The 25,248-nt window shown below is 44.8% G+C and overlaps 1 protein-coding gene across 1 annotated transcript in view; it reads left to right on the top strand.

The window, feature by feature from the left end:
- The first annotated feature begins 1,252 nt into the window (after positions 1 to 1,252).
- Positions 1,253 to 25,248, top strand: part of uvrag (UV radiation resistance associated gene) — a 73,243-nt gene continuing 49,247 nt past the window's right edge. The window contains exons 1-8 of the mRNA XM_079737779.1: positions 1,253 to 1,523; positions 5,080 to 5,197; positions 6,018 to 6,052; positions 7,049 to 7,210; positions 8,345 to 8,419; positions 8,559 to 8,644; positions 16,335 to 16,440; positions 19,665 to 19,791. Of these exons, the coding sequence (XP_079593905.1) occupies positions 1,419 to 1,523; positions 5,080 to 5,197; positions 6,018 to 6,052; positions 7,049 to 7,210; positions 8,345 to 8,419; positions 8,559 to 8,644; positions 16,335 to 16,440; positions 19,665 to 19,791 (814 nt within the window). The 5' untranslated portion in view covers positions 1,253 to 1,418. The remainder of the gene's footprint in view (positions 1,524 to 5,079; positions 5,198 to 6,017; positions 6,053 to 7,048; positions 7,211 to 8,344; positions 8,420 to 8,558; positions 8,645 to 16,334; positions 16,441 to 19,664; positions 19,792 to 25,248) is intronic.

Raw genomic sequence — 25,248 nt, forward strand, 5'->3', positions numbered from 1 at the left:
AGTATTGATGGAAAAGTAACCATTGCTAATTTCAGGGAATTGTTTTCGAATGGTTTATGCTGTTGGTCGTTTTTTAATAACTTTATTTTTGGAATTGAAGTGTCTCTTTATATTTTGGAGGGGGAAATTAGCATGTATGTGTTAAGGAAAGGTTCAGCAAGCAATGCTAAAAGTGTAATCTGAAAAGTAAGTTCTCATTACTTTGACCATGTGTCCTGCTAGAGAGCAGTGGACACAAGTGTCTAATCCATGTGCATCATTATCTCAAGCAATAAACCTCGAAAGGCCTTTCTGTATGGTTGCATAATCTGTTTGATAATATTTAAATTAAACTTTTTTATGTTTTCAAAAATGAGTTGTCTTTTGGTATGTAACGGTTGTCATTTAGTGAAGGACTTACGAACAACGACGGGATTTATATTTTCTTCTTTATTTTGAAGGAAGCCTGTAAACAGAAGACGAAGCACCCATGTCTTCATAAAATGGTGTTGCTATATTAAAAGACTACTGCATTAAAAAATATACCCCCCAGACGATGTCTTCCTCAATAAACAAATATATATCGCAGCTACCTCATTCCCATGGCAACGCCGCTCTAAGGAGATACGGCAACACACAACCGACAAACATACCAGCACCGTAGGACACCACTTAAATATAATCAAAACTAAACTTTTAGCTCCGTTACATATTACATTTCACATATATATTATTTATATTCAGCGGTCTGGCGAGAAGCTCAGTGAATTTCCGATTTTAAATACATTTGAAATTACTTTTTTCTCTTTTGCTCGGTTGAATGCTGCCTCCTTGAGGACAATTTAGGTTAGGATACTGACTTTGTGTAAGACAAAATATCATGTATTTCTATTCTTTATATCTATCTTTCTGTGTACATTCTATCAGATATGTGGCTATTTATTCATACTTTAAAGGATGTTTATCACTTTCAATTGTTTTAAATGCCCTAATACCGTGTAATTATAACTACAATACCCATTGTATATCGTGTGTCACCTGCAGGTCATGCTGTCCCGTGCGACTTCCTCCTTCCAGCATTGACAGATATACATACATGCCCCTCCCTTTCCAAGCGGCCGTCCGCCAAACAAACCAATTATAACACAAGGTTTAAAGACTTCGTGTGACGGACATTGTCTTGAGCCAATCAGAAACCTAGATGCCTCTACCAAAATACCGGACATGAACTCTGAAGCAACTAGCAAAATAGCTACTTTGTTTTTGTCGCTTGGTTAGCTGACAGCTAGGCTACTACACTACTTTCTCTCTAAACAACAATGTCTGCACACTCATTTTTGGAGCTTTGAAGCATAGGACACTCATTGAATGATTGTAGTAGATGCAAACGATGGGATATTTTGTTGAATGAAGCAAACTCGCTAGCTGCCGATAGGAGGATGAACTCCATCACCGGTCGGGATGTTGCTATCCCCGCTGCAGCTGTCACTAACTCCGGAGTTTCATCCACCCGAGCACTGCATGTAGAACTCACATCCCAGCAGGTAACGTTATGTGCATGGTCCTAACTTCATGCTGTGTGAGCGCTGTGCACGTAGGCCATTCCATGTCACCTCAAATGTGTTGCATTGATAACTGACAACGTATTATAAAACAAGTCCAGGCCTATGGTAGCTAACATGGCTAGTTAGCTGCTGTAGCTAACAGTCGAGCTTTGGTACTGTCATGTGTGTATCATGTGCAACGTTGTTCTCAAAGGCACTTGATTCTACCATGCTTCACCCCGCTCCACGTCCATGTTTACTCTAGTTTCTCGTAATTGTTTACGAATTAAATGCACTGCCAATTCCAGCTGAGTTGAGTTCATTCTGCAGCTGTTGGGAATAACATTATGTATCATCAAGCTCAGGTGACCAGTTCCATGGTTTCTTTGAACCCTTTGACTTGTGGAAGTCAAGGGTTCATCAATTGGTAAATGAATCAGAAAGCATTCATTCTTGAATATTTATTCCAGACTTATACTAAAAACCCACTAAGTAAACAGTGGCATTGGTTGTTCTGGTGTGGTTCCTAGTGTTCACATTCCCTTTAGCAGGGATGTTACGAGTTTGGGATGTAGGCAGCCACATAAGATATTTTATAAGGTGGTTGTATAATGGTGCTGCCTTGTAATCCTGTTTGTACCAGTTTCAACAACGGGCTTGGTGGGATAAGGGGCCTTATTGTGCAATAATTAAAAAGATATTGTGAGGATTTTCATAGGGTTTCATAGGCGCATGGTCATTGCCTGGTAGGGCTGAACCGCACACAAGTGCATAGAGTCTACTCCAATTGTATAACATTCAGAAAGTAAACATTTTAAAGCAATATTTTTTCAATGCTGACAATACAATGTTGATGGATCTTCGTTGTCCATTCAAACATGAGCCATCTTGTTTTACTTTATGCAGGATTGCAGTATGCTGATGTAAGGCATCTTCAGAAGGGCTAATAATGTAATTACAAAATCCAAACATGTAAAGTTTAAGACAGCGTTTCGGGAAAGAACTTACTTGTGGACCAACTCATCTCACTACAAAAGGGTCTGCATCTGTTTTTACTCGCTTACTTTGTAAAGATAAGTCAATTTTTACTGTTTATCCTGTCATCAAACAAAGATTGACAAGTAGAATGTTTCTAAGCTTCTGCGTAAGGTAAAGTAAATAGTTTGTGTGTGTGTGTGTGTGTGTGTGTGTGTGTGTGTGTGTGTCATGATTCAATGCTTGAAATCTCTAACTGAAAAATAAACTATCATAACCTTTGGGCTATTAGTCAACCTTTAAGACAAATGGCCAGTATACAGTGTCTGTGTTTTGTCTTTATCCTGCCCAGAAGTCTCAGACAGAGTACAACAGAGTACAAAGGGTTTTTGTTTCCCAATGCCCTTAATCTTATAGGGAATCCTATGACTTAGATTTAGCGACTGAATGGTGGCCGGTCGTTGCAGTGAGGGTCTACTGGTAAAGAATGTTGGTCAGATGCTGTATAAATCTGCAGTAATGGCATTGAAGCGGACCATTCTCTGCAATGTTACTGTCGATTTACTCTTTGTATGCACCATGGACTATGTTATTACATATTCTTTTTTAACATGGGTTGTACATTTCAGTTTGGAACGAAGTATAGACTGGTTATTCTAAATGCAATGCTGCATTTGTACTATGTCATTGGAACTGTGAGAATTCAGACAACTTCTGCAAGTATAACAATCAATGGACCAGCGTTTTACTTTCTTAACTGAAAAGGAAACCCTATGGTTAAGCTTCTCAAATGGGACTTTGCTGTTGTCTGTTTTTTGTCAATCTGAGACAACATTACACATGGAAACCGTCCTAAAATCCACTCTGGCAAGTCTATAATTCATTAACCCTTTATATCTACACTCCACCAATCACACCTCGTGCTGCATTTGGCGAAAGTTCAGGTGTCTCTTCAAGCAGATTTCGAGAATTGCATATTTCTTACAGGAAGCGCAGGAATTGCTTTTCAAGCAATGTTTAATGACTATACGTGAGAAAGTCATAGTTGCAAATCAGCATGCATTGCTTTGCAAATGAATGTCTAGGATCACAGTCTTGGCGGTGGAAAAACAATTGTATTCCACATGACCTCAAGCTAGAGAGTATAGCAGGCCACTAGTGAGACTCTGCAGGAGTGGTACTCCTGTGAGGTTGGTCTTGTGCCTCAAATGAATGGAAATAAATTAGCTAAATCCTAATATATCTCTACTAGAGTACTTCACTGTGATGGGTCTAATCCCCACCTCGCAGATATAATAATGTGTGTGTTTAGGCCTACAATCTGCAGCCCTATTTACATTTGCTGACATTTGTTTTGCACCTACCTCTTTAAGGTCAATGTTTGCCAGGTATACTTGACACATACACTAAACTTTGTCTGTACTTTTGGTGACTCGGCTTTTATGTTTTGGTTGCTGATAAGTAGGCTGTCTCATGAAGATATCTGCTTGCCTTGATGAAGTGTTTGCAAGAGATGATGTGCAATGTTTGGTTTTGTTTGCTTTTCTTAAAAATCACTAGTGAATATAAATATACACTGGCCGCTGGTGCGTTTACCTTTTAGTCAATATAGTTGACTTTCTGTTTTGTTCCAATATAGCTTTTCAGCACCCAGGATAACTTGGGGAAGGGATGCACCTTAATAGGCCTATATTTGGTCGGAGGAGTTATTGTCAACAGAACCCCCCCTGCCCCCTTCCTCTATCCAATTATCTTCCTACACCTCCAGATTGCATGTCTCCTCACATTTGTGTTAGTTGAACCTATCAGTCTTGATGCTATCTTCAGAACAGCAAGAACTGTCCACAGCACACTAGTAGAACACACAGGAGCTATGGCCTGCACGACGCATGGAAGGACCTACACCTCCTCTGAAAGCACAGCCTTTACTTTGCCTTCCTGGAGAGGGCTGCATTGTTGGTGTTTTTCCTGTACCCAATGAATTCACTCTTTCATGTCAGGACCCCATAGGCTCACCTTTTCAACTTCCTTCCCCTTGGTGGGTACATGGGGCCAGGGTTTTCCTGCTCTGCTTAAGTATTTTGAAATGATTACTTTAAGATGCCTGTTTTTAACAATGTAGGATCGAAGTCTGAGTATTTTTGACTTTGAATAGCATTTTTATTCATGGTATATAAAATATAAAAATGTGTTACACCTCAATAGTGTTACTGGGACGCAGCCTGCCAGAAATTTCAGTTGACAGAAATTTGCTGTTATACATCACCTTTTATAGACAAAATTCCTAATGACTAAGAGATACCTGGAGATTAATAAATAATATAAAGCGGCCCTAATTGTGATATTTCTCTAGATAAATCATCTCAGACCCGGCGGCAGGATTACATGGGCAAGGGGGCATCATAAATAACAGAGGGGGAACTCTTTTTCATTCCTTGATAACACGGGAGGGATATTAATCAAAGTACACCCACACAATGCTGCTCTATCATCCCGCTACGTCTCCATCCATCTCATACTGCTGTAGTCCGCCTCCCCCTCACCCACCATGACTCTTCCTTTCTGTGCTCCTGCCCAACAGAGACGACTACGCCACCTCCGCAGCATCGCCGCCAGAAACATTGTCAACAAGAATGGGTCTCCACTGCTTGACACCTACTTTACCCTCCACCTCTGTGTAGAAGACCGCATATCGAGAGGTGTGTGCCCCAATACACCCTGTCCCTCGCTCCGTCCCTCCCTCTCTATGGGTCTTTGCGTCACTCTTGTCTCTCTCGACCTCTCTTTCTCTACTGCATCTCTGTGTAGTGGCTGGTGTCTCTGATGGCTTTATGAAGAATATCATGTAAATGTCCAGTTTCAAGTTTGAGGTCAAGGTCATTTTATTGCGCCTTCATAAGGATCATGGTTAAAAACACACATGACAATGGAGACATGCAGTCACTGCGTTAAACATTATATTTATATATTATATATTATTATTTTTAGGTAACAAAGAGCTGCATGACTTCTCTGATAAAATCGTAGATGTTTCTATCTCACATTTTGATGCTGAACAACAAACGTTTTTTAAATTTGAGCAGCGATGTTTCACAGCATCAGTTCATAATGGTGGTCTATGAACACTTTGATCTCCGGGTAGTAGGATTCAATCTTTTTGTATAAATGGTCACTTGTAAGAAGTTCTAAGAAATGGTTGACATCCATTGATTTCGGGGAAACACAATGTCATGGTCACTCTCTATGCTAGTCACAAGTTGGATTGTGCTGATGAAGCTTGTGATGCCTTTCTAGAAGGAAAAGCCGTGTTGGTATAATGGACTTGATCACGTTGAACAAGGATGAAAGAAGTTGGTGTTATTTTATGTCATGCCCTTCGAGTGATGACATTTTCTGACGCAGATACCCATTTGCTATCCTTACTGTCAAAACAACTTTCTAAGGAGATATTGCAAGGAATACATTGAATGTATATAAGTGTTCCTCTCTTTAACCAGAATTTTCTTGTTGTCTTTGCAGACTTTTATGAAAGTGAGGTCATAAGAGATTCGCTGGTAAGTTATCGTCAACCATCATTGCACAAAACCATGATCTACTCTAGTAGATCATGGTAGAGTGGTCTAGTAGATCATGGTAGAGTCTCTATGGCGACTCTAACCTTCTGATTCTTCCCTTACAAATCGCTGCACTTGTGTTTTAACATATGTGACCCAACTGTAAACTTTATGCTATTGGATCTCCGGAGGTTTCACCCTCTGTTTGTGCAATCTCTGCACACTTCCTTTGTTACTGCACTACAGTATCAGCAGGGCATTACTGCAAGGCCAAATGCACAGTCATCAGCTGACATAAGCTCTTTTCCTTGCTTATTGCACTCCTCCACAAACACGCATGCAGGCAAGCACGCACGCACGCACCCACACACACAAACATGGTGCCCACTCCCAATAGTGAATGTAACCTCTCTTTATTTGATTTACATTTCCCTGTTACCTTCTCGGTTCTTCTTCTTCTTTCTTTCTTTCTTTCTTTCTTTCTTTCTTTCTTTCTTTCTTTCTTTCTTTCTACTCCCTGATAGATTTTCATTTGTTTTGTGTACCGCCCCTCTTTCACTAGAGTGTGAAGCATACTTCCTAATTTGGCGTAAATCAAAAGCAGGCTTTACTGTCTCAAAAGGCTTTTCGATCACTCAGGAAGTGAGATGTGACATTATAATGATGTATGATAAGAGGGATGGGGACATGTGAATTTGTGAAGATCAGGTTACACAATACCATCATTAATTGCTTACAATTCAAATTCATATATGACATTCAGAGTATATTGATGCATCCAAAGCTTCGATCTGTTTTCTTATGTCGATATGTGGACTGTTCTGTGAAAAAGAAAATCCCCATTGCAATCCCTCTGGACCCTGGTGTGTGTGTGTGTGTGTGTGTGTGTGTGTGTCTGTGTGTGTGTGTGTGTGTGTGTGTGTGTGTGTGTGTGTGTGTGTGTGTGTGTGTGTGTGTGTGTGTGTGTGTGTGTGTGTGTGTGCGCGTGCGCGTCAGAATCCGACGTGGCGGAGCCTGGATTTCGGCATGCTGCCGGACCTACTGGACACGTCGGTGTCGTGCTTCGTGGTGAGGATCTGGGGCGGTCAGCTCCAGCAGTACCAGCCCCTCATCGAGTGGAAGGTCAACCTGGACGGCCTGCGATACACCGGCCAACAGGTCCGCTCCAGCGCCTGTACACGTGACGATGAAGACGATTATATTTTTTGGAGAGCCAAAGGAAAAATCATACTCATTCCAAGGGGAGCATGTGTTGCAATGAGATGACACGTTTCCCTGTTGGATGAGGAAACATGGAATTTGATAGGGTGATAATAACAAGCTGGAGCGTGCAGACTTCGCTGAGAATTAGATTGAACTCTTGGGAAGTTCTTTCACAATGTCACTGACTTACACTTGTTTTGACAGATGCATAACTTTAAGATTTTTAAGATTTCAAGTTTAAGATTTCAAGGTCATTATAACAGTTTTTCACTCTAAACATTTTAAAGTAATATTTTTTCAATGCTGACAATACAATGTTGATGGATCTTCGTTGTCCATTCAAACATGAGCCATCTTCTATTACTTTATGCAGGATTGCAGTATGCTGATGTGAGGCATCTTCAGAAGGGCTAATAATGTACTTACAGAATGTATTTATCCGGATATTAATAAGCGGTCTACCTTGTTTGGCGCTGGTAACCCTGGCATGACCGTCAGCCATCCAAACTATGCGTTAACATTTGAGGTCAAACAGTAAGCCAACAGCAGGGGGGGGAGGGGGGTTGAACAAGATGGAGTGGGTAGAGGGGAGCTTACAAAACCCCAGAGCACATGACTCCTACATTGTGTTCTTAGGCTTTAATTCAGATGTTGTATGGTGAGAGTGAGGAGCAGCGGCCAAACAGCCCAGCCTTGGAGCCCTACGCGTGGCTCCTGCCAGATCCATGACAGGCTTGACCAAAGCACTTTCCCACTGCGTTTCACGCCAGCTGACCGTTGAAACCGTTCAACGGCAGAGCGGCAGACACCCGCCCAGTCAGCTGTTTGGGAATATGTTCTTCGAGCCGTCAGCATACAAGAGGGAGAGGGCATCTTTCGTTGCAGTGCAATGAAATAAGTGGATCTAATGGAGGGTTTTCAAGTTGCCTACAATGTCTGGAAGGGAACATGTGTTTTTCTGTATTTCCATGTTATCTGAGAGAGTGAAGCGAGGAGTTGAGGCCAGAGCCATATGTTACGGTCCTACTGTACTCTTTGTTGTGCTCTGTGCCCTTTCTGCATTATGCCTATGGTCTCGTCTGTCCACAGATTCGCTCCAGGAGTCCAAATGAGATTATATTTGGATTGAATGATGGCTACTACGCAGCTGACTTTGATCATAAGGTAATTGCCCCGGTCCCTATCGCTACAAGGGCCTCAGACACACGCGCACACACACACACACACACATGCACATACACATGCACACACACACACACACACTGTCCGGGACATGAACCACTGAGCCGTTGTCTTACTGTAGGACCTGTCGGAGCGCAAGAAGCACAGCCTGCTGCAGGTAGACCAGCACTCGGTCCGCAACTCCTACAGCGTCTTCTCCCTGCTCAGGTGAAACCACTGCTCCCCCTCTCCCTTTGTCACATCATCACACATGTATCACACATTTTTCGTCTCATTTTGTAGATCACATGATCGCACAACTACTGCCATTGTAGGAACATACAGTTTCAACAGCGTCTTCTGAAGCAACCACGTCATTTGTCCACTAGATGGTGCTATTGGAATTAACATCTAAGCTAGTGTCCCTGTACTCTATGGGTTCCTCCAAAGCGCCTCCGAATTGCCAAGACTGCAGTCGGCTCTGTATTTCTTGGAAGTTAAAAGACATAAATATGGATAATATGACCATAGTGCAGCCAAAGTAAAAGCACATTGTCATCACCGGTCAGGATTAGCCTTTTGATTATGAATTATTGCTCTAGGGAGTTAAAATACTCAAAAATAAATGCACATTTATACCACAAGGAGGAGATGATGTCAAGAACTTTAGATATCAGGAGTAGTTGCTACTGGCCTTTGTTGACAAACATGGCCTTGGTTCTTTTTTTGACCTTTTTCTTATTTTTTATATCAATGCGGTCGAATGTAAATACTACTTACGGCGTCACCAGGGCTATCCCCGAGGGGAATTGCACAGTAAAACAGCAGCCTTATCACATTACATCACCCACCACATCCAATTACCTCCGAGTGGCCGTGGAACCAGGGAGCCAGGAAGAGGACTGGAACCCTTGGGAGAGGACGGCGGGCCCGTCATTAGAGCTCATTGTAAAGTTCCTTCGGCTCGACCCTTTCCTTCCTCGGAAGGCAAATTAGGGGAACGACAGAAATGTCTTCCTGATGTGAACTTTCGTCCTCTCGGGGAAAGCGGTAAGAGAGGAGGGCCCTGCCGCCAGCCCGCTGGTGGGCAGCTTCTCCCCTCGTCCCGGATGCTTTTTAATGCACAGAGGGGGGAGCGGGGAGCCCGATGCGGATGACCGAGGGGAGATGGACCCCCGGTCCAATTATCATCATCATCCTTGTCATCCTCGCCACTCTTATGACCTCTGCTCCGGCTCATTTTATTATTAGGGCCTCATTACTTTTCTAGATTTACAGTGATCGGATCCTGTTGAAATCCATGGAAGCGTTTCTGAAACCTCCCTCCCGCTTATTCCTCATCTTATGGTTACCTGTATGGCTCCCTCTCTGTCTTCCTGTATGTTATCTTCCCTCGTTCTCCATTTGTATATGTTTCCTTTGGCTCTGTGCTGTGTCCTGGCCCCCAAGCACACTGACATGGTCATGGTTCATGATCCCACACTGCAGGAGGATTCATCAGATACGTAGTTTGCCTGCAGTACTGTACCGCCTTACGCCCCGACCAACAGGGTTAAAGTTTGTTTAAGAGCTTTAACTCCTAGACCGAGTGGTGTTCTCCAAGCGGTAGTTTGTTTAGAATAGTGGTTTTTTTTAAATATTATTGCTTTTACCTTTTCGGAATATATCCATGGGGTGGTTTAAAGTATCTTATCCATGCTTAGCAATAAGGTGCTCGGCTTTGTTTTGGTGATGGAATATAGTAGCTGGTCATCTTTTGTTCCAAGATCTGGGATATCCCTTAATATTAATGTATATTTAGTATATTTTATTTTCTCTAGTCAGCGAGGCATGGCCACGCTCCTTCCAGGACTCCTAGTTCTGGTCTGCTCTTTACTTGGGTGCACAGGGCAACAAGCTATTTGGTTTGGTTTAACGCTATGCCAGGAATGGATGGGACCTCTCTCGCTAACGACACAAGCAGGGATCTTGATTAATGATGGCAATTTGTCAGCGAATGAACACCTTTTCTTTTTTTGGTGCTGTTGACAAGACCCCGGGGCTATTTCAACAACAAGGCAAAGTGGGGCGACAAAAGACAACAGGCTTTGATGGAGAGATGGAGGAGAGGCGAACCATCCATCAACAGACTCTTGTTACCTGATTCACGAAGCTGGAAGGCAGCGCGGCGTTGCTATACTCGACACAACAATGGGCCTCTGGGAGGAAGTGAGGCGATCCTGTTGTGCTGGTGATCTGAGAGACGTTCCCCTATTCTCAGGGCCACAGTCATGACAGAGTTGGAGTAGCCCACGTGGAAAGGGAGCAGGGTCAGGGGGAACATAGGGACGGATCCACCAGGGGTTCCCTGACTGCTTTCTCTGTCTCTGAAGCCCGTCCGCCACTAAGGCGCAGAGCACTCCATCTTGGTCTGAAGCCTATTCAAGCTCTCTTTTTGCTCCACCTCTGGGTCCTAATGTGTTTTTCCAATGTTTTCTTCAAGTGGTCCTTAAGTGGAGGCTCTTGAGTGACCCTGGGATCCTAGGTTGAACGAGGCCATAGAGGAACTATGCGCTAGCTTTCTGACATTGAATAATGTCTGTAATGTTAACATAGGCTGCGTATTTGTTTGCCTGATTTAAACATGGGGCCCGATTGTAGAAGCCGCCCCCACCATAGAACCGTACTCCTTGCTTTGGGAGGCTGAATCTCATGGGTTCACAGCTCTTTGTGGCCGATTTAGCATAGGTGCCACTCCCCGGAGCTCAATGTATCTTCAAATATTTACGTTTGGCACTCGCCCACAATCGCCTGGCATTTCATTGCATCCTTTTGTTACCATGAAGTTCCCATTGAAGATGCGTGTATGTGGGAAGTCTTTTCTCATTAGATGGCTGCCAGCGTTCTCCCCTGCCCTCGGGTGGATGAAGGAGGGAGGGTAACCCGCTGAAACTCCACCAATATGGCCCGCGCTCTAACATATCACTAAACATTGAAGTCATACCTCCGGGTCAGTGCCGTCAATGCGGAAACGCTAAATATTTTCTGTGATTGCTGTTCTGATTGGTCCGTGTCATGGAGACATCAGCTGCCACCTGTTCAATGCCTTTATTGGCAGAATCAACCAGCAGGATTTGCCCCTGCAAATTCTTTTTATTTTTTATTAAAAGTTTATATATATATATTTTGCTAACTCATGAACATAGCTGGAAAGGAGTCAATAGTGTTATTCACTGACGACAATTGAAAAAGCTAAACGGCTATTCTTTAACTATTCTTTAAATTCTTTAATATAAGTGAGGGAACACAGTAGACATGACTCAGTATCGCAAGGTTGTCTCTGTACTACGAGGCATAAATGCACATACACTGTAGGAAAAAAACAATAACAAAGAAAACGGTTACCCATTACATATTGTGAACTTTCAAAGATAAGGAGACAATGCATTTGTAAGGGGAACAGTTGGATTAATGTGTTGACATTCCTCTATGATGAGATACAGTCCGGGATGGAATGAGATGTTTATTATGATTCTGAATATCAGGTCTCCACTCTTGTTCCAGTTTGGTGGGCTGTTATTTCCTCTGTGGAGGTATATATTCCCGGGACATTATCCCTCTTTGTTGCTGCAAAACGTCTCTTAAGATTGTTTTGAATGGGGCAATTTGCTGCTCTCTTCAACAAGGTATGACCCTATTATGTTTGAATAATGGTTGCTGAATATCAAGAGAATACAATCATGGACTCCCCGTGGAGTTGTTGTCATTAGTGCACATTTGTTTGACAAATGCACCGGGCACGCCTGAGCGAGACGAACAGCTGGAAGATCCGGCCACACGTTCTTCCATACTCTCATGTCATGGATACCAACTAGGCTGAGATGACAAGGAAAATCAAGGCCATTTACCTTCCCGTTAGTTGAGCACTCGTGCCCCTGGTTTTCTTCTACGAGATCAGTCTAATCACAGTTAGTTTGTGGTTCCCAATCATTTTTGTTGGTGTGCAAAATAAGCAAACCGAATGTGTCGAATTTTCATCAACTTCATTGAACCATGTCTGTAGATAAAAAGTTGGATATACCCAAACAGGGCCCGTTGTTCGGAATACCCTTGTTTAAGGATGGAGAATCTCTGGAGAAATGCAATATTTCTGTAAGAGTGAACATGAGGGTTCAAAGTTATGCCAAGAAAGCACTACCTTTCTCCCCCCCCCCCTTGAACTTGAACTGCACATCCTCTCTGCGCTTTCTCTGCGGTGCACAACTGATCCACAAAAAGTTTCCACTGTTGCGTCAAAGCGGTCTTTGAAAACAAGGGATACACGCAGGGGAAAAATACCCCCCCAAAAAGACGAAAGGGGCAAAATCATGTAAACACACAAAACAAGGTTGCTGAAGACAGCGCACGACACCGTTTCAGGGAATGGATCGCATCCAAAGCCGGGATCTCTCATCGGGATTCACGCTCACGTGGCCCGGGCCGTAATCCCCTCATCTGGAGGGGTGGTGAACAAAGCCATGAGACAAACCACAGACAACTGATGAGCGCTCCCCTACTGGCCCCTGGTCTCTAATCGCTGTACGCCAGATGACACATCTGCCTTCGCTAGCGCCGACCCCGCATCTGTGATTGTGGCGAGATAGCGAACGTTGGATCGCAGTGCGGCGTATAAACCCTGGTAAATATTTAGTTTCAGGCAATCGACGGAGGGGAAACAGGGAAAACAGGGAAATCAACGGAAAACAGGATGGGTGTTGGAACGCCTTCCAGCTGACTGCTGCCCGCCAGCAACACTGGAACGATCTTTTAATAGGCCGGAAGAGATTCGGTCAACATATAAAGAGCTTTTATATTTACGTTGGGTGACAATTCATGCCTATTAAATCCTTTTCAAACTTCCATAATCCGCCTCAAAAGTCCCCATCTCAAAATCTTTCTAGGAAGTTGTGTGTGTGTGTGTGTGTGTGTGTGTGTGTGTGTGTGTGTGAGTGTGTATGTGTGTGTGTGTGTGTGTGTGTGTAGCATCCAGGGTGTTGTCTCTGACACCCTGGCTGATCTTTTCCCATGATCGGAATGAGCAAATATTTCTGTCATTTATTTTTCTTACGTTTTATCGACACGACAGTGCCAAGTGCAACACTCGACAGTCATAACTTCCTGGGGTAACACCCGTAGCGTAGCCGTTAGCTTCCCTCCTCCCCCCTCTTGCCTCGAAAAAACAAAACAAGACAAAAGTTGTCACGGCTTTGTGGGAATGTGTGCTCTGGACCGTTGCCTCGCGGTTGTAGTGCTTGCACGCTGACGCCCACCATCCCTCCCTCGCCACCTCCAGACCATGGGATCTAACGGGCAGGCCCTGAGCCTGGACTTGCCTTGAGCGATAAGGGGGCAGACAAGCATGAAAGGGGGGGGACAGGAGATAACTGCTCTCACCTAGGGGAAGATGCCAGATCAGATTCCACCATGGCAATCACCTAAACAGATGTAGCTGTCAAAACAGCTTTGCCCCGGCGTTCCTAAGCGTGATCAACCGTCGGCTATCGCTGTCACATCGCACAGATAAATAATGAAAGTAAAAAAAAAAAAAAAAGTAAGGATGGAATTGTAAAAATAAACCGCTTTTTCCTTGATGCCTCCTCCCTTAAATTCTAACAGAATGACATTTATTGAGTGGGTGCAAACCAGATGGAGTAATATCCCAAGGTGACCATGTGATTTTAATTTGAGGAAAAAGTCTGTGTGGGAGCCCCCTGGGATTTGTAAAATTACCCCCACCAAGCTGAACGCCTGTTTAACAGAGCCTCGCTAACCAAACCCACTCCAGGAGAGCATTTCTCGGAGGCTCACTGCAAGTGCATACCAAAACATAAACCCGTCACATCAAAGTCAAATGAAATGCCTATTTCTTTTATTATCCACACCAGAAGAATTCCCTCTCCTCCTGTTCTCCTGTGTATATGTGCGTCGTCAGTGTCTGGTGTTGCGTTGTTCACGGCGGAAGGTGGATCGTGAAGCAATTTGTTGGGAGGTCTGAGGAATTGTAAGTAAGCAACAGAAGAAGAGAGTGATTTGGGGTTTACTTATCTTGATCTTGTCCTTTTCCTTTGGTTTATTATAGAATCATAACGTTCTATGGAACTAAAGTTGAATGTATCTCCTAGCCATTCCTGGCAGGAGTGATCCTTTAAGATGGGTTCCTTTTCCCACTCGGTTTGGGTCAGAGTTTTACTGTGGGCTGCTTTAGAAGTTAGGGTTATCTAATGTAGGCCTGTCAATCCCTTTGAGACCGTAGATGTGATACAGGGATATACTTACTGCTCTTGGCTGGAATTCAGCTAAAACGTACTATAGTATGATACACAATATTTGTTCTTGCAGATGTAATAACACATGCTCCGTTGCAGTGTGACAACACGGTGTTATTATTTAATTGGAAAAGGTTGGCAATCGCTTCCAAATTTGTATTTCTTTATATGGAACGACGGTACAAAAGCAATGATAGGTGTAGCATAAGATAATCCTGCAGTATATCATATTACCAATTGTGTGTGTTTCTCTGGCCTCCTGACTTTGTCCTGAGCAGTGGCTGTGAAGAAGTTTTGAGAAAAGCGCTCTATGAATAATCAGGGGGGGGTTGCTTTTTATTAAAATTTGTTGATGCAAGACATGAAGTCATGCTATTGTTTTTTTTGTCTGCCTCGACCAAGGGCTAGCCGTCGGTCCAATAGGATCTCAGCTGGTAGAACCCCCTTCACACCACACCACCGAGAGGGAGAGCGAGCTCTCACGCCGTACGAACAACGCATATAAATCAAGCAGAAAACCCTCACATCCTTGGGGCTCGCAGACCGCTGTGACAATGTGCGGTCTAATTACTGGTTCCATCCCCCAGCAAGGTTTTGTCATGGCTCATCCTCCCAACATGTGGAATGGCCGTCTGATGTTGGTTTAATGGGGTCCCGTGGGCTCTGTTGTGGCAGTTTGTTTTGTGTGTGTGTGTGTGTGTGGGGGGGGGGGGGTCCTTCTCTTTGAGAGAGAAGGCTAGATGCTGAAACATTTCTGGACGTTTAAACAAGTTCCCTGATTGATGGCTGCAGTTATTCTCATGCAGTTTGTTGTTTTTGTGGCTGTCGTTTGTGGCTGTGAATAAACAATAGTATTAAGAAGATGAAAGTATGACAAAAACCGTCACTTTGTATGGCCTATGTTGTTTTATTGTATGGTGCATTTCAGGGTTAGCGGTGGCTTTTAAGGTTTTTGCCTCATTCTCTACGCTAGACAGGTTGATGTTTGGTTGGGAACATTTGATCTCATGCTTTGGTCAGATCTATTAGACGATACTAGTAGATTAAAATTCTCTCGGGCTATTTGCGGTCCGGGATTTCGAAAGTTATCCTTTTTTCGGGGTATTTATAACCCTTACGACAGTAATTCTAATACTCCCTTGGCTTTTCATTATCCCGTTTCATGTTTTCAATATCCATGTTGTTCTTTGTTCAGCATTTGTCTGTTCATTTACTATCCAATTTTGTGCGGAGTGACCATAAAGAACTATGTCGATTAATCCCAGTCCGTGGCGAGCAGCGGTCCTCATTACTATCAGGGGCCAGCTTCGGTCCTGCACACACACAAACACTCACACACAAACGGCTGGGAAAGTCCTCCTAAACCCTCATGCGGTCAGAGGCCCAAACAAACTGGCTTTTATCACTAATACTTAACAATATATTCGACAGTTGATGGGTTTTTGCTCATGCCCTGCAACTTTTATAGACCTTTTAATATATTTTTGTATGTTTAATTTAAAAGCTTACTCTATATGTCTCAAAAATAATGAGAAAAAGCGGTAGAGGTAAAAGCTCTTTCAGGTTATTCCCACTGTGTGATTGGAGTCGGCCTCCCAGCCTCATGGTTGTCTCGTGTTTCCCCCCGCTGGCAGGCTCCACACGGCCCAGAGAGCCATCAAGCAGACCCAGGTGACGGTGCAGAAGATCGGGAAGGAGATCGAGGAGAAGCTGAGGACGACGGCTGCTTGCACAGAGCGGGTGAGACGCTCGGCTCCAGACTTGGTGACCCTTAGAAATTCATAAGAGTTTAGAAGTAGAAAAGATAAATTTTGCAGCTATCATTTTTTTTTAACTTTTCTTAAATACACAAAGGTGTATCGAGGCTCTCTGCAATTCTCATCGTGGATGTGGTATCAGTTGGTGGAAGCAATTTATTTGCATGGTGTATGTTTATATTATCACATATCATTATTACCAACAAATCAGAATATGCTTTGGAATGGGAGAAGTTTTCGTGGTTAATAGTGCAGCCAGGGTTAATAGGGTTGTTATAGAACCATTTTACACAGTGGATGTGCATCGTGTTTGCTTTATATTCACCCCTCCCTTAAGGAGGATCCTCTGCACAGGGGAAATCAAGAAAAGCCCATCCGACATAGCAATGTAATTGGCCGCCGTGCAGCTGTGAAAACGAAGTGCTAATCCCCAGGTACGCGACGATGCTGTGTTTATTCTAAACAAATCGCCTCGAGCGTTCCCGCCTCTGCTGCGTTTAAAGCCCTGGGGGAACGGGGGGGGAAGGAGGGGCTCATGCTGACACCCTCTGCTGTCAGGTGGCGGTTCCCTCGCTCAAAGGATGTCAACCCCGCTCGCTCTCCCGTTGCTTTTAACATCACATACCTTTCAGATCATGTGCAAATACATAGCGATGTCGTGTGCTTTGTTGTACAGCTGCCTTTACGGCAGATTGTCGAGGGATTTCTAGCATGTTAACGCAGGATATTGAAGGTGTGTGTGTGTGTGGTGTGTTTTTGTTAGCATAGTTGACAGCGGTGTCCTATAGTCTGAAATGTCATCATAACATGACCGAATTGGTTGTCGAAATAAACTATGAAAGAAAGAGGAGACCCCAAAATACATCATGATAGCGGGTGTAATTGTACGATATGAACTCGTTTATAGATGTCATATCTGGTTTGAATGATGTGGGACGTGTTATGATGGAGTCATGCCGTGTGTGTATTATATCAATATGGAGTGTTACACAAACGGTTTTCTGAGCTTGCCCACAATCCACTCTTGCTCTACACTGCCTCTCTACTCCCCCATCTGTTACCATTTTTTTTATTTTGACCTTTCTTACAATTCTTCTGTCCCCCCCTCTCCCCATACCCCTATTCCTTCCCCTCATGAGGCAGCACTTCTGTAGCTCTCACACAATATGACCCCCCAACTGTAGTCTGTACCAGGGCCCTCAAAGGAGCCCTTTATTGAAAGACAGGAACGGGCCGCCTACACGTTCAGTAAAATCAATTACAGTGTCCTTTTCAGGTCACGCCAAGAAATAAATCCAGTTTTCCCTTTTTGTTGCCGCTAGTTTTTTTCCCCAACGGCATTGCCAGTGAGAAATGTGGGGGTTAGGGAGCACTTTGTAAGGGTTCTGCCGATTAGTCTCCATCTTCCCTCGTGTGAGATACACACAGTGTGGATGGATCAAAGCGGCACTGCAAACCCCCCCCCCCCCCCCCCCACCCCCCCTCAAATGGCCCTTTCACCCTCTCACCCACACTCAACCATTAATCTGGGGGGTTATATTGTACCCCCCCCCCCCCACACACACACACACACACACACACACACACACACACACACACACACACACACACACACACACACACACACACACACACACACACACACACACAGGGAGACACACACACACACACAGCCAGCCCCCCACACCCCATGTCTGCTGCATATTTACTCAGCTGACCAACTGCCATTTGATGTTCACTACAGTCAGTCTCTGTCTCTTTCTCTCTCTCTTCCTCTCTCTTCCTCGCTCTCTCTCTGTCTCTCTCTGCCTCTCTGTCTCTCTCCCTCTCTCCCCCCCAACCCCACACACATAGAGGACATGACCTATCTGTCAACTCGCCGCTCTGGCAGTGAAAGCGTAGGAGGAGGCTTTGGTGGTTCGTGCCAAAGCCGGTGGCTGTTAGCAAGTGCATGTGTGTGAGCATCAGGGTCCGACACTTTAAAAGGAGGCTAGAGATGGAGGCCCTATCGGCCGTCTCGCTGCGACGGCTCCCTGTTTTCCCCCAACAAACCCTCAGAAGGCCCGAAGAAGAAAGAGTTTTTTTCCTATCAAAGATGGCTATCTGGAGGTGGCTGCGTGTGATGCCACAGCCCGACATTCCTCCCTCTCTCGAATGTGTCATCGCTCCATCGGTTGCCCGCCTTCCACAGTCTTCAACATCTCTTTAAAGTTGTCCGCACCCCCCACTGCCCTATAAACCAAATGTAAATATTGTACGCGGCATCATACATATTATTATTATGCACAATACCGCTCCCATCCACAACTTCCCACGGCCGCTGCTGTTTCCCATTAGATTTCCCCCACACAACTCCAGGATCCCCTTTCCCCTAGCCAGGAGATAGAGTGGTTGAAGTGGGGGCGTACGATGCAGGGGCCGTCCTCTGTGAAAGGTAGATGGATGTTTTGCTAATCACCTGCAGCCGCCCGCCACAAGAATCTCCTGCTGTCCCCGGGAACGCGGCGTCTATCTAGCCAATGGTGATGACTAGATAGACCGGGAGGAGGGGGGGAGGTCCATCATCTGGGGCTGATGGACTCCTACCTGGGTGTTGCGTCTTGGGAGACGGCCCGGTATTTTGGCGGTGTCTCTTCTGTGTGCTGCCGTCTTTGAGCCACGTGTTCGCGTGTGTGCTTCTCCTTGACAGTTATACTGCGTGCCTCGTCTTTATCACTTCTAGTGTTGGGCTGGGGGTAGGGGGGGGTTAAGAAAGGTGAGGCCATGTGTGCTGGGTGAGGTGAGGTGTTGTTGTGATTGTGTTTGGCTGCAGCACTGGTCGGTATGCAGATGTCTTCATCTGTGATAAAAAAATAATGATACCTGTTGCATCATGTATGTGTTGTTATTTTCTTTTTACATGCTTTAAATGTTACTGAGATACATTTTTCAGTTCGGTAAGCATAATCAATTGACGATCTGAGCTGCTATATCCTTAACTTTAATTAATCTTTCATTTATATACATTAATATACATTTAGCCTTTCCATATAGTTATGTAAATCATTTCAGAAACATTTCCCTGTTTAACCTATTTCTTATCTCTGAACTGGTTCAGATCAGTGCAGCGATAAGAGCAGTGTATTTCCTTTGCATCAGTATTAATCAGCATCTCCTCATTTCTCCTGTGCCCACCCCCCCCCGCTCCCCTGCCGGCCCCGAGAGCAGAAGAAGGAGCGGGAGTGCATGCAGCTGTGCCTCGGCGTGCTGCGCAGCGAGCTGCAGCGCCAGAGGCAGGCGCTGGGCAGGGAGACGGACCTGAGGCAGAAGGAGCGGGCGCAGCTCCACAAGAAAGGTAGGCACGCGTAGGGCTGCTCCATTATGGGGAAAAAAAAAAAAATCACAATCATGATTGTTTCGGTCAATATTGAGATCAGGATTTTTCAAACGATTATTTTTGAGTTTGAAAACGTGATGCATTAGGTCAGCATTGCTCTCTAAAAAAAACGTTGTAACTGAGAACTTTGAAATTTCCCCTTAAAAAAATACACAAAATGTTCAAATAGAAAACGATTTACAAATGTGTATCCAGCTGCAATTTCTATAAAACATTCAATGAATGAAATACATAAACTTCAAAAAAATAAATAAATCGTTAACTCGATTATATTTGTTTGGAGATCGTTTGCCATCACAACATCGAAATCACAAAATTTTAATTAATTGCAGAGCCCTAGCAACATGTCAAGAACCACCGGCAAACATGATGAGAAACGGTCTAACGGGAGCGGGCGGCGGCCTGTTGGGTTTGGCACCCAGCGGACGCTTGGTTTGAAGTGGCGCTTTGTTTGCGTTTTGGGATTAACGTGCGGTCGGTCGGTGACCTTCGAGCGCAGCGACGCCATGGTCCCTCGCCGGAGATTAATCTGAAACTGCTTTCCTCCTCGCGTCTCAGAAGGGAGTAGAGTAGAGTAGAGGGGTATGGTGTCATGCTGCTGCACACACCGACAGTAGATTATTGATCAAGCAACGATGGCGGCCAAAAGTAAACATCTTGATGTGGTTAAGATGTTGTGCGATTTCCTTTGAGTCTGCAGTGATCTTTGTTTCCCGGTATGATCGGTAAACATATTAGAAAGTGTGGTGTGCGCAAATATCCATGACCTTTATTGAGTAAACTGATTGCATAAGTAATCCCAGGTCAAAGGTCACCATGCTTGAACTTGGGTTCATGTTACACACACAAATGCACATGCTCACAAAAACACACACACACACACAAACACACACTATCTACACCTGTATTGTATTGAGGAATGCCTTTGGTTTCAGCGGTGCTCTAAATCAGATGTGCTTAACTATATGGCACCTATCAACTCTCAATACCTTTCTCCTGGCCCTCTGTCATGTCTGAGACTGAAGGGGAGTTCTGCAGTGCAGACCTTCGGAAAGAATCCCGTTGTGAGTTACTTTGTTGGTGATGCGTAACACACATTAAACATTAAATTCACAACACAAACTTAAATAACCTCTGTAGTTTGAATGCGTACGCATACACAAACGATTGTATTGAGATTTGCGTTGTGTGCACTTAAACATTAAACAAACTATCAAGCAGCATCATAGAGACGCCTTTTTCTTCTTCGCCAGATAATTGGCACTATCCTTAAGGCTTCCTCGACGGACCCTGGAGGAAGGGGAACAGACACGGGGGTCTTCCCATGGTGCTCTCACAAACAAACACGCGCCAGGGCGTTAAACGGCGGGCAGAGGTCAAACTGCGCTCGGCAACACGTTACACTTTACCGCAGCATCTCTGGCGCTCGAAACGTTTACAGACCCAAGAGATCAAACGCAAGCTGGCTGCTGAACTTTATAGGGTACTCACCATCCAGAGCCAGTCTCGACTTAAGAGCAGAGCCATTTGTGTGGTTTCTGAGGCGCTTTTCAAAGGGCCCGGATGAAACGCAGCACTTGGGTCCGTGTGTCCGTCCCCGCTGGCGGTGTTTGTCTAAACGCACTGTGCACAAACAGCTCCCCGGGATTCTGATGGATCAACTCTAGCTGTTGTTTGGCCTCAAGGCAGGGCACCTCAGATGGCCACGAGAGCTGTGATGGAGGCTGTTAATGACTGGCGCGTTGCAGACACACACACACACACACACACACACACACACACACACACACACACACACACACACACACACACACACACACACACACACACACACACACACACACACACACACACACACACACACACACACACACACACACTTTGTACACGCATCCAAATGGAATAAAAGCTGTGTGTGTGTCGAACCTGGGTTGGTTTCTTTGTTCCTCGATCCTGACAAATGACCCTTAATCTTCTGACTCTTTACCTGTCACCAGTCAGTCTATGGCCAAAGGAACTCCATGCCCTCGCTTCTCGACATCCCATTCATGGCCCTTCTCCAGAAAGGACAGGTGCTTATTAGAAAACACAGGGGAAGAAAAAGTACCGGGGCCTAGTCCAAGAATGCAAAGGTATTTATGGGGCTATACGAAGAAGCTAAGGCTAAAATTATGGTATTGTGAGATGTTTTTCTTCTCCCGTCTTCCCATGGGTCTCATAGCTCACATCCCGCAGAACACGCTGTTTGCTTCCCATATATTACTCACGACGACTGTATGAACGTTAACGTAAACGTTTGCGATTCGGCCCCGGCCTAGGAAATAACTTGCACGTTAATTATACCATTAGCTGACAGGTGTGTACGGGAGTTAATACAGTCTGATTGGATTTGGACCTTCACCAACATGCCCGTAGGGCTACATCGGGAGGTGTCAGTGATATAGAACGAGTCACCTAAGACGTGGCTCGTCTGGCAAAACACGTGCAAGGGTGTACACTTAAGGTTAGACACGACTGGACCGGGCTTTGTTGCACAGCCTGGTTTCAGACACATCTATTATTTTCAACTATCATCAACTACCTTGGAGACCGTTTCTCTGTTCATTGTCAGCTGGAGGCTGTCATTTTCCACACATTCCCCCCTGCCCCTGTTCTTTATTAAAGTGCAGCTTCCACCCGAGCCCATTCTGGCTCCATAAACCGTACGGTCACAGGGTCCCATTAAACGCTGTATGGCCCTTCAGGGGGTATTCTGTGTCCACGGCCGAGCTCCGATCCCTTTTGTCTCACTCCCAGGACCGAGGCCCGTACCGCACAGTGTGGTCTTCCTATCTCACGCTGCAGCCATTGGTGGCAGGGGAGCACCGCTAGTGCTAACCCTTATCAGCCATCGCGGCAAAATACTACCCTGTTATTCTCAGGAAACCCACTCCACTCAAAACAAATGGAGCAGAAAACCAACCCAAAGTGTGTGTGTGTGTGTGTGTGTGTGTGTGTGTGTGTGTGTGTGTGTGTGTGTGTGTGTGTGTGTGTGTGTGTGTGTGTGTGTGTGTGTGTGTGTGTGAAACCAATATCCTTGAAGATGCAAAGAGGATGATTGTCTGGGATGCTTTTTGACGGATGTGCTAGAGACTTGCGAAAGTCCAACCAACTGCACGAGCAGCCTAGAACTTTTTAAAGCCTCATGCATCACCAGGCGCTGTATCCTCCTGACAGGTTAACAACCACCCCTTCAATACCTGCTGATTAACAGCAACGCTGAACTCTCGCAGGGAGGGTACATTTGAGGATATGAGTTGTTGTTCTTTCCCATGGTGCGTGTCATAAATACCTCAAAAAGGGTAGGCTAGCTTGAAATAACGGCTTCTTGTCATTTTCAATTTTCGATTCGGATTTCACTTAATTTATGCATCAAAAACGATATACTGTAATATGTCTCAGAACTTAGTATCAAGGTCTGGATTTCCTCCTTTTCAGCCGAGACTACAGCATCTCCCTTTCCCCCCTCACAGGCACCACCGCCAACGCTGTCGTAGCCAGATGGCATAAATCATGTTTTGCGTCGGGCGTTTATTGTACTTAATAAACTGTACTAGTTATTCTCACCCGGCGAAGCGCTACTCACTTTCCCCTGGTCCAATAAATGTCCAGTGTAAGCGGGAAGGGGGCTGGGGGTGTCATGAGGTCTCATATTGAAGTCATCATTGTTAGGTGCTCATTAGGCTCTCGTTAGCCTCTCTCCTCCCCGCAGAAGCTAAACCCCCTCAACCCTATAGCATCCTGTGCTGCGGTTGCCATCTTGATTGAGGACATGGGTTGATGGCTACTGCAGTTTTAGTCACTCATACCTGAACCCCTTATCAGGGCTTGGTAAACGCCCTGTTCACAGATATTATATTGGTTTATATTACTATATTTATATAGCACTTTTCATACACAAGGCAGACTCAAAGTGCTTCACATAGAAGCCAATTGTATGACAATGCTTCACATTGTCATACAATAAAATAAAATAAGACATCCCTTTGTTTCACCTTTCCGCTATGTCCTGTTGCTTGATTTGCCTTACTGTTTAAATATCCATTAGGAATACATATTTTATATATTTTATACCCACAGTTGGTACGCCCCATTTTCAGATGTCTTTGGAACTGTAGCTTAGTTCTGGGTTCCGTCCAAACTAAACAACTGCTGCAATATATCATTTATAAAAAGATTTTCCTTGTACTTTGGTACCATATCGAAAAACTAGATTGTGAATGTGTAACTTTCACTGTTGCCTGTGTTGAATGTTCAGAATGTATGCTAAGGGTGTGACCGTTCAGGTGAGTGAAAACCCACTCATGGTTTTTGGCCATGGATTTCGGTTCGGTACTGTCTGTGTATATTATAGTAAAAAAAAAGAAGCATAATAAATCCTGCTACTATAAAGTACCAGTGTTTTATAGTTATTTCATGGCTGGGACTCCAAAAAGTGCTAAAATCAGGTTGCCTTTTTTGGTCTGCCGTACAGTCCCAGAATCAGTCCCGAACGCTGCGTGTCTACCGGCCGAGCCATGCGTATCATCCTGTACGGTATTGCTGAGGGTAACCATAACACCCATAATGGGTACCATACTCTCACAGGAGAGATCATCCTAATTAGAGCAAAACAGCTAAACCTTTGTGGATGCGTGCGAACCACAACACGAAAACAGACACATTCTGTCCAGAGAACCGGAGGACTGCTGTGATGCAGTACATTGTGTTTGTTTTTCGGCTGCGAAGCCGTGTCGTGATGTGTTCCTGCTGGATTGCTTTAGGAGGATGAAAGGGTGAAATGATGATGGATGAATATTGCAAAAGCTAAGCTTATTTCTACACTGTACCGTGCGGTGTTTAGACCAAAAAGAACACAACAAAAAATAGAAGGGAAAATCAAAAGTTCTAATCTGAAACCTGACAGACTTAATCTCCCCCGCTACATCAGTCTGGGGCTCTAATCAGATTGACACCGCGTCCCGTCGCGAACACCACCATAACCAGCACCAGCATCACCCTAACCCTCTCCTCTACCTCACTCCTTGTGGCGGCCCCCATTCCCGGAGCGTCTCGTCTCGAGCCAAGCGGCTTTCACGAACAGGAAGTAGTTTGGGAGAAGGCAGGCTCCTGAGGTCCGCATGAGTGATTGCCCACAATATTAGCGTTAAAGCTCAGCCTGTCTGCAGACATTCAACCTGATGGCAGCTTCAAGGCCGCTCTCCTCACATTCCAAACCCCTAAGCCCCCTTCCTTTACGATGATGCCCTCTCTTTTGTTTATTTCTTCCAGTCCCCCCCCCCCCCCCTCTCTCTTTTTTGTTTGAGGTGACTTTGGTGTTCAAGAGAAGTTCTTGCTTCCAAGAGAAAAGCTCTTCTAGGTCTTCTCTGGGAGTTT

Source organism: Pollachius pollachius (assembly GCF_949987615.1).
Source record: "Pollachius pollachius genome assembly, chromosome: 6".
Taxonomy (NCBI): domain Eukaryota; kingdom Metazoa; phylum Chordata; class Actinopteri; order Gadiformes; family Gadidae; genus Pollachius; species Pollachius pollachius.